Source organism: Cyprinus carpio, chromosome B3, assembly GCF_018340385.1.
Source record: "Cyprinus carpio isolate SPL01 chromosome B3, ASM1834038v1, whole genome shotgun sequence".
NCBI lineage: Eukaryota > Metazoa > Chordata > Actinopteri > Cypriniformes > Cyprinidae > Cyprinus > Cyprinus carpio.
In genome coordinates this window covers 4,013,439-4,023,555 of record NC_056599.1, presented here as the reverse complement: position 1 = coordinate 4,023,555, position 10,117 = coordinate 4,013,439, and the positions used below count along the sequence as shown (strand labels likewise).

The following is a 10,117-nucleotide window of genomic DNA, read 5'->3' as shown; positions in this document are numbered from 1 at the left end:
ACACAGCACACACACACTCACACACACACACACACACACACAGACATACACACACACACACATACACACACACACACACACACACACATACAGACACACACACAAACACTCACACACATACACACACACACACACACACACAGACACACACACACACACACAGACACACACACACACACACACACACACACACACACACACACACACACACACACACACACACACACACACACACACACACACACACACACATACACACAGACAAAGACACACACACACACACACACACACACAGACACACACACACAAACACAACACACACACAGACACAACACACACACAGACACACACAGACACACACACACACGCACAGACACACGCACACACACACACAGACACACACACACAGACACACACACACACACACACACACACACACACACACACACACACACACACACACACACACAGACACAGACACACACACACACCCAGACACACACTCTCACACACACACACACACACACACACACACACACACACACACACACACACACACACACAACATGGCTGGAGATCAATAACACAGACACACACACACACACACACACACAGACACACACACACACACAGACACAATACTGACAATATCATCATCATTAGAACACACACACACACACATCATCATCAACACTTGGCTTTGCTGTAGATGTATCCCTGACTCTCTGTACAGTATTTATGTGTGTGTGAGGGATGCTGGAGATGTTCACACTCAGCATATATTCATCTACACAGTGCAAGTGTGACACACTGGAGGATATTTAGAGAGGAAGCTCTGACAGAACTGCCACTCAGAAACCTATAATCTATAAAAACACAAGTGTGATGTGATTATGAGCTGGATTACGTTATCAGATCACAAACATTAAACACTTGTCATTAATCAGACTACACTTACCTTTTATGGATTACATGATCACATATTATTCACACAATGGCAATAAGTGATTCATAATCTATTGATTGTGCTCTTTTTCATCTTTTAAAGGTTCCTTTTCTAAAATAACCTCGCTTACGCTCACTCAGAAAGTCTTGGCTTGTGTGGAGATTCACTCAGAGATCACTGGATGTACAAAATCAGTTCAGGTTTAAGAAGTGGTTCAGTACTGACTCAACTACTGATGAACTCTGTGTTATTTAACTCTGTATTTCTGGGTCTTTGTGAGGCTTTTCTTTCAAACTCATTAAACTCACACTGTTTTTCTGTCATCTGATCCTCTCTCATCTAATATGTTTTGATTTGAAGTATCCTGAGATTTTATAATAATTTAATAATGCAGCATCACATCTGCATGTTCATTGGTTCTCTGATGTGGGTTATGGTCACATGACATGTTGTGCTTGGACACTTCACTTTCTGATCTGAATGTTTACCAACATTTAAAAAGGTTTAAAAAACACAAGACAACCAACTGCATTCAGCGAAACTCTTTATTATAAACGTTTAACCAAAAAACCTCTTTATTATCTGAAGAGATTAAAACTCATTCAGCCTCCATCAGGGAGAGAAATATTGCAGAAAGACTAAAAGCGTACAAATTTGACAGCTAGCATCTGGTTATGGTCGTTATTAAGATGTGTCTCATGTTATCTGACTGTAATAATAGTATAACTGTGTAACTGATCTCTTACTCATGTGATTAAATACTGAAACATGATGAAAGCAGGAAGATCCAGAGCTACAGATTACTGACTATTGATCGATAAGATCCTCAGAGAGGAAGAATAATAACACCAGAAGAAAGGAAAGAGTGTGTGAGTGAAGGAGGTTGTGAATGTGTGTAGATGTGTGTTAGTTACAGGATCAGAGAATGACACTGTTCCTCTCTGTCATAGTCCAGATTCACTCTCACACGATCAAGCTTACGTTCAACACAAAAACCAGAGTGTTATAGAAACCCAATCCCTTCCTCACCACACACCAGACATCAGTGTTAAAGAAACCCAATCCCTTCCTCTGGTTTGATGCTGTAGTTACTCCAAGACTCCAGCCTGAACTCTGTTTAACCTCCACATCCCAGCAGTGTGTTCCTGAGTTAAAACCCTCTGAACCCAGAACACAGAGATGACGGTCAAATCTCTCTGGATTATCAGGAACAGGTTGATTGTTGAAGATGTTTCTCACACTGGTCAGATCATCAGACAGAATGAGAGATCGATGAGCCGTGTTTGGATCCAGAATCACAGGAGCTGATGACACACAATCAACAGATGCTGTTATTCTGATGATCATATAATGATCAAGAGTGAACACAACACAGATGATTATGAATTATGACACTCTCCTGTTGATCAAACACATCAGACATGTTCCTCCTCATCACTGTCAGTCATTCTCACCAATCTGATTTTATCAAGACTGAGGAGTTCAGTCACAAACAGTCAGAGGTGTGAAGACAAACTGAAAACACACTTTGTTTACAGCTAATCAAGTTTAAACGCTGTTTGTTTGTTTGTTTGTTTTTAATCCTGAAATTAAACAATCTAATTCAAATGAAAAACAGCTGCTGGTGTAACGTGTGTGTAGCATCTGTGTTTGGATCGTGATTAAAATGCAGTGGTTTCATTTCAAATGTCTAGATATTTGTGTTTAAGACCGAATAGTTATAAAAGCAAATAGACAATAAATAAATATGCTTTTAAAAAATCTGTATCAGAATCAGCCACTTCGCTAAATAATTATTCAGTTATTAAAATAAAGATTAAATTTATGATAGGAAAAGTTATTTTGGTAAATATTCTTAATAAAATAAATTAACCTGAAATATTAAAATGACAATAAAATAAATTAACCTGAAGTATTAAAATGACTAAAACTGAAATAAAATTATTCATAATTATACATATTAAAAATAAAGCTGAATAGATTTTTTACAGTAATAAAAAATACAAAAACATACAAAATTATTTATATTAAAATATATATGAAATTAAATCCTAATTCAAAATACTGATAAACAATTAAAGTAGTATATAAACACCAACAGAGGAGGGTAGTAACGAGTTACATTTACTTGAGCACATTTTTTGGGTAACTAATACTTTTGGAGTATATTTAACTCTTACTTTTACTCTTACTTAGCATTTAAAGATGGGTACTTTTACTCTTACGTAAGTACATTTTTAGGGGAAAATCTGTACTTTTACTTCTATTGTGGGTGACGCTCCTCTCAAGCTACTTTATCTTAATGCAATATAAGTTATAAATGCTTCAGTTTATTCCAAACGCTGTATCTACTTTTCTTCTGGACAATGAGCCGATGCCGACCACGAACGATTCATTCTTTGAGCCAGTTCTGTTCAAAGCTTGATCAAACCAGTGAATTGATTCGTGAATCAGTTTGAATGATTCGTTCAGTTCTCTGCCGCGCGCTGCTGAGGCGTCTGAAGCGGTTCACTCAGAGTTTAACAGAAAGTTCAAGAACATCAAGAGCGTTGAAGACGTGGCTTTGGATCTGCAGTGAATTGAAAGCAAAGGATATTGTTTGCTACCGATGAAGATCTTTATTAGATGAACACAGCGTGTGCTGTCTACGGTTCAACAGGTATAACTGAGGCTACACTCGATTACAGTACACGATACCACTATGACATTAGTTTGTTGTACGCGGTAACTTATAACTGAGGGGAGCCAAGTTGAATGCAGCTTCCAGAAGACAAAAAATAGCCGATGAATAATTTCTATATTTGATAATCACACCTGCGTGAGAACGTTCAGCAAGTCTATCATCAGCTGCTAAATTCAGATCTGCGTTCACTGAATCAGAGACAGACTGGGCGATTATAACCAATCACACACGATTCTGGTGAGCTTATGAACGCAGTGACCAATCAGAGGTGTGTTCAGGTGAGTCAACAACAAAGTCCAGAGATGTGTGTACGAATCTGTAAATAAGATATTGATTTCACAGTGTTAACAGTTTCAGTGATTTTAATGGGAGTTTTTGAGAGTGAACTCTAGACTGTCAGTGAAAATGTTCTTTGATAATGTAAATGTTCTTTGATAATGCCGTCATTTGAGGAGTTTTCACTCTTCTCTGTGTCAGAGGTTATTTATACATATATAATACACACTTTCAGAGTCATAATCTTTTAAAAATAATTATAATATATTGATTTATTGCCAGCGCTGAAAACAGTTTTGCTGCTTAATATTTTTTGGAACATGTGACATTTAGTTTAGGACTATTTGATTAATAGAAAGCTAAAGAGAACATCACTGATAGTAGATCAACATATCTGAATGATTTCTGAAGGATTGTGTGACACTGAAGACTGGAGTAAAGGCTGATGAAATATATTATATACACACGCACACACACAGATTACATACATTGTATCTATTCAGTATATGACCCAAAGTAACTAGTAGTAACTAGTAACTAACTACTTGAGTGTTTTTTTATCCAATACTTTTATACTCTTATCGATGTACCGAACAAGGGGCGGCGCCAGAGAATGTTGAACGCAGGTGCTGAGGGGGTGCTAGATTATTTACTGGGAGCTGGACAATTCAGCGCTCCAGACTCATTCTTCCCACGGGTCGCTCGTTTGCAAATAACTCTCAGTGTCACGTCACCTTCACTTTTTTTCACACTTAAACTTACTGCTGGTGACAGAATACCATCATGTTCACCTTCTCTGGTTTAAGAAGTGGTCTTTTACTTTACTTTAGCATGAAAACCATCAATATTCGTGGCATTTTTGCTGCTCGCACCTTTGCGCTGCTGCTGACGCGGCGAGTATAAACCAGGCTCTACACTCCAAGCACTGCACAGTTCACAGGAGCTGTCCTTTGATGTTTCTCATATGCAACAGAAATCGCAGCTTTTATGCGTTGGACAACTTGGTGATCGCGCCAGTGCGACGTATGTAATCGCAACGTGATTATATTTCGTTTCATTTTTTTTATTAAATTAATTTACAAAAATGTTTGGAGCATTTTTGTTCATTAAATATAAGTTTTTGTAAGTAATGACCAAGCGGCCAGCGGCAGACAGTGAGCCTATGTTTGATCAATTTATCCTTCTCAAATCATCACGACTCACCTATAACAAAATCTATAGATATAAAACAGTTCAAGCATATAACAATGTTTAAACTTTAAACCAAGATAAATGTGTGCTATATCTATATCTTGTGCGGAGACGCTTTGTGGGACATTCTTCCGTCTAGTCTTGAACGGGAGCACTTCACAAAAATGAACCAAAACTCAGCGAATAGATGCCTCACAGACATGATAAATAAAACAAAACAAAACAAAAAATTAAAACACAACTAAAAAAACAAAACAAAACAAAAAAAAAAATCACTATAATAAAAAAAAAAATCCGTAAAGATGCACTTCTCTCTAAAGGCGCGTCTAAAGAGGAGAGGACGAGTCAGGATCGGCGACACCGCTCACAAAACTTGGTCACAGTCTGGAGACCTGCAATTAGTAGCTAAATATAACCAAAACAGGCTATTATTATTATATTTTTTTTATTTATGAATAATAAAATAAATGTAAGGAAAACTTGCATACTCGATTTTGTAATATTCTTTAATTTTGTAGTCCTTATGAAAAGGTGCATTTCTATTAAAGGCACGTCCATGTGTAGATGGCGAGTCACCGTCGGCATTCAGCAACTTTATCTTTGCAACCTGCACTGACTCAGAAAGCACCAGTTTATTAATAAATAATTAAAATGTCTTCTTTTCCCCCGACACGTTCAGAATCACTTTCCCGGTGCTTTGAGGCCATTGCTTTTTATGCGTGATCTTGAGCGCGGAATGCCTAGGCTATATATTACAGTATGGGTAATATATTATATATATTAATCAATTTAATATAATCTAGTTGACTAGAAAAAATCTTTAGTAGAGGGCAGGCCTACTTACACAAACAAGCACAACAAATCTAAAAAAAAATAAAATAAAATGCTATAATGACATTACGAAAAGTGCGACATCTGCAAAGTCCTTATTGCACTGTATGAGTCATGCATGCATAAGGAGTCAAATGTATTAAATTTTTATTTTTGTTTTTGTTTATCACCCTGATTAGATTATGAATAATGATTTGTTGATCTTGTTTTCCCTTTAATACATACCTTCCGCTAGATATTTTTCAGTTACCTTCAAAAAGTGGTAGGGACAATATCAACCCTGGCAAAAAGATGTGGGGACATGTCCCACCCGCAAATTATGCCTATGGTACTTTTACTTTTACTTGAGTACAGTTTTTGTCTACCCACCTCTGAACACCAAAATAAAAACTGTTTTTTAGAAATGTTTCTGAAATTTGATGAAATAAAGAGTGTTATAAACTGCTGAAATCACTTCTGTGTCTTTCGTGAGACTGAAAATGAAAGTCAAGCGCACTGAATTGTGGGATTGATTATTTTTAAAAGTGTGCAGCTGATTTTGGTCAATGAGCCAAAAACAGCTCATGTTACTCCTCTCCTCATCAGGTTACACTGGCTACCAGTAGCCGCTCGCATTAAATTCAAGGTACAGATGCTTGCCTACAAGACGACCACTGGCACGGCGCCAACTTACCTAAACTCACTAGTTCAATCTTATGCACCCTCCAGAAGTTTGCGCTCTGCAAGTGAACGACGTCTTGTGTTGCCATCCCAAAGAGGTTCAAAATCACTCTCACAGACTTTTTTCCTGGACTGCTCCCAGCTGGTGGAATGACCTCCCGATCTCAATTCAAACAGCTGAGTCTTTACTCATTTTCAAAAAACATCTAAAGACCATATCTTTTCGCCTGCACTTAACCAACTAATACTAGTACTTACCTTTTCTTTTTCTTGTCTATCATATTCAAAAAAAATAACCCTGGCTATGTGTTCTGTACTAGACTAACTGAGACTTGTCATAGCACTTGTATACCGTTGTTGTTCTCTCGTTGATCTGGTTGATTCTATTGTTCTCATTTTGTAAGTCGTTTTGTATAAAAGCGCCTGCTAGAATGATTAAGTTCTGGACGATGTCCTGCATCTTCTTCCAGACTCTGAAGAAATCTGTCAATATTGCATAATTTCCAGTGTGTTTGTATGAAGTTCAGATCTTCTGCAGTCAGACTCACTGTTCTGGACGATGTCCTGCATCTTCTTCCAGACTCTGAAGGACAGGTTGCCCAAGTAACGCGGCACACATGAATCAAAGCTCCAGAAGGAGTCTGTGGATCCGGCTGTGATGAGATCTGGACTCTGGAAGAACATTCAGGATCAGAACTGCAGTGTCTTTGATCAGAAGCAGAGACAGCAGCAGATCACTCACCTTTCCATAGAGACTGGAAGCTCCTGCAGAACAAACACACCATTGATCATCAACAACTCAATCAATCATCAATCAATCAATCAATCAATCAATCAATCAATCAATCAATCAATCAATGATCTGGAATCAGACCTTCAGAAAGCAGACGTCACTGGCTCTCATCATCTCCTCGTCTTTGATTGTGTGAAAGAGCTGAGATGTGTGTGAAGATCTCCAGCTTTCTCCCTTCATCATCTGCTTCTTTCAGTGTCTTCCTCACTCAGTGCAGTATCGTGTAGCTTCTTCATCTCTGAGAAACTGATGAAGCTTCTCAAACTGCTGTTCATTCTGACGCCTGTGTGTTCAGCTTGAGACCGGAAATCAAACCATGATTCCACTTCAATCGCCTCCATCAACACACATCAACGCATCGCATCATCCAGACGGCAGAGAAACTTCAGAGACAGAGTTACGGAGAACCATCCAGAAGCTGAATGATGACCGTCACGGCGGCAAATAATCAGCTTGAGTCCATTATATATTAAATAATATATCAGATCATAACCTGTCTATAGATGAGCGACAGCCGCAATGAAAATGACTCTTGCCATGCTCACTGCTCTTCAGAACTCTGAACTGGAGGCGCGGTGGCGCCTCCCGAACCCCTAACCCACCAAATTCCTCAAGAACCATTTTGATATATTAGCTATTTGATACGTCATCCCTGAGAAGCGATGCCGTCATGCTCACTAAAAGGTAGCGGTCTCACACTCAGGCCAGCGTGGGGTCATTATGTTACAGTGTGTGCTTACAGTGCAAAGTGTCTGTGTCAGCTGGTGCAATCTCCACTGCTACTAGTACTGCTGGTTATTCTATGTCTGATTGTACTTTATGCACTGTAAATCTGAACCTGGAGTCTCCTGGTTCTACCAGTGAGGAGGCTGAAGAGGGTGTGAATGGTTCTTCTTAAAGTACTCCGTAGAAGAACGCCTTAAGAACACAGAGGATTTCTAGTCAAAAAGTCGTAAGTACATCTTTCATCTGACTGCCCAGGAGAGAGCAGATATTATTTAGTTAATTAACTCTTCCCTTCCTGAAATACCATGTATGCTCCAACTCGTACCTCTGTGATTCATCGTGATATTGATGTTGGTACAGCACCATCTATTAAACAGCATGCATATCTTGTTAATCCTAGGAAGAGGGAAATACTAGGTCAGGAAGTCGAATATCTTTTAACTTTTTAACTCATGATCTTGCTGAGCCCAGTTCAGTGCATGGAGCTCCTCTGTCTGCTGGTTAATAAGACAGATGTGATGTATCGTTTTTGCACTGAATATAGAAAGCTTAATGCGGTTAAAAAGCCTGACTGTTATCCTTTACCAGGGTGTGATGATTCAAACAATAGAGTTGGCTCTAGTTCAGTTTGCAACCTGAAATTCTGAGCCTGAATGATCATAAGTTCCTAAACCATGGAAAGAAGAAGAGTTGTCTGCTGCTTGTGACACCTGACAATTTTACACGCAGTATAAAGTTAAAAGCATTTGGAGTACATGAATTGCTGCAGCTACATTTCAGCATCTTGTTAATGAAAGGTTTATGACTACGTATGAGCTCCCAAGCATTGAGTGCTGGATGATGAGCCTGGCGCATAGTAATGCCCTGACTCATCACTGGAGTTCACAACCAGGAACCTGTTTTCTTCATCTCACAAGCCACTTTTACTGAGAAACGGGCGCAAATGAGTTTGGGGAAAGCCAGGGGTACCCTTATACTTGGTAAGGTGGTGGGCAGGTTAGGTCTGAAGAAGGGAAGATTGAGCTGTTCAGTAGATTCCCAAAGCCTCTTCCTAGTAAGGGGGAGGTGTTACGACCCCCTGTGCTCTCTTTAGGCCTTTCTTTGTCAGTGCATGGGCAGGGATTGGGTACCTGAGGGGGATTATAGGTAACTGGACACACCCCTGGGGCATGGGTGATTTCGTGTATCTTTTCTTTTTCCCTTTTAATAAAGAACTGGGCTGTTAAACTAAAGTAACAAGCTTTTCACATTCTCTCATCTCACCCACAACTTTACTTTTCCTTTTCAACATTTAACTTTCATTGCATTTAGACATATATTTTTACTTAACTTTTTTTATTATTATTCCCTAGACAGAACATTGTTTATTTTTTATTGCTTAATTTATTTTCCCAATAAATTATAAATTATTTAAACCCTATTTTGTTGTCGGTCTCCCTCTTTATGTTGCAGTCTTTGAACAAGCTCGACCCTAACACTCTGGATTCTGTTTCCTCACCTCGATGTTTCGAACTGTTTTCTCAAACTTTCTTTAATTTTTTTCATTTTGTTGAAGTTTCTTCTGTAATGATTTCTAGTGCTGTATTGAGCTCCTCCTAGTAATGGGTAAACAAAATAAAAACACATAAAACACCAGATTACAGTGAAAAAACAAAAGACGATACAGTGATTTGATCATATAATGCAGTGATATAATGCAGATTTCTTCTACTTTTGTGAACATCTCATACAAAAATTAATTCAGAAATTAAAACCTGCGATAAAACAAAGGCAACCTGAGTGAACACAAAGCACAGTTTGTAAATGGCAAAGTTATTATTTACTGAAGCAAAAAAAAGAAAAAAGTTCATCCAATACCAATTAATCCGCTGGTCTGTGTGGAAAAAAGTATTTGCCCCAGATAGTTAATAATTCCTCAAATCCATGAAACTTTTTATTGATAATGGAGTTCAGCTGAACTCCAACACAAGCAGCTCTGGATCAAATCAACACTTAAACAGAACTTTTATAA

The 10,117-nt window shown here is 38.4% G+C and overlaps 1 protein-coding gene and 1 long non-coding RNA gene across 2 annotated transcripts; both read right to left on the bottom strand.

The window, feature by feature from the left end:
• Window positions 1-1,213: 1,213 nt before the first annotated feature.
• Window positions 1,214-1,883, bottom strand: LOC122136741. Its single transcript, XR_006154327.1, has 2 exons — window positions 1,518-1,883; window positions 1,214-1,487 (listed from the first exon to the last, which is right to left on the bottom strand). It is a non-coding gene; the product is annotated as an uncharacterized LOC122136741 (long non-coding RNA).
• Window positions 1,884-1,909: 26 nt separating this feature from the next.
• On the bottom strand, window positions 1,910-7,322 carry LOC122136699 (zinc-binding protein A33-like). The gene is made up of 2 exons (XM_042721121.1): window positions 7,136-7,322; window positions 1,910-2,250 (listed from the first exon to the last, which is right to left on the bottom strand). The coding sequence occupies exons 1-2, from the start codon at window positions 7,269-7,271 to the stop codon at window positions 1,910-1,912; spliced, it is 477 nt and encodes a 158-aa protein (XP_042577055.1). The 5' UTR covers window positions 7,272-7,322.
• Between the last annotated feature and the right edge of the window lie 2,795 nt (window positions 7,323-10,117).

What these genes read in the sequence shown, in the direction of transcription:
- LOC122136699 (XM_042721121.1), bottom strand. Translation starts at nt 7,271, where the DNA reads ATGTTCTTCCAGAGTCCAGATCTCATCACAGCCGGATCCACAGACTCC. An exon ending in GCAGGACATCGTCCAGAACA is followed by an intron (nt 2,251 to 7,135) that starts GTGAGTCTGACT and finishes GTGTGTCATCAG; the next exon opens with CTCCTGTGATTCTGGATCCA.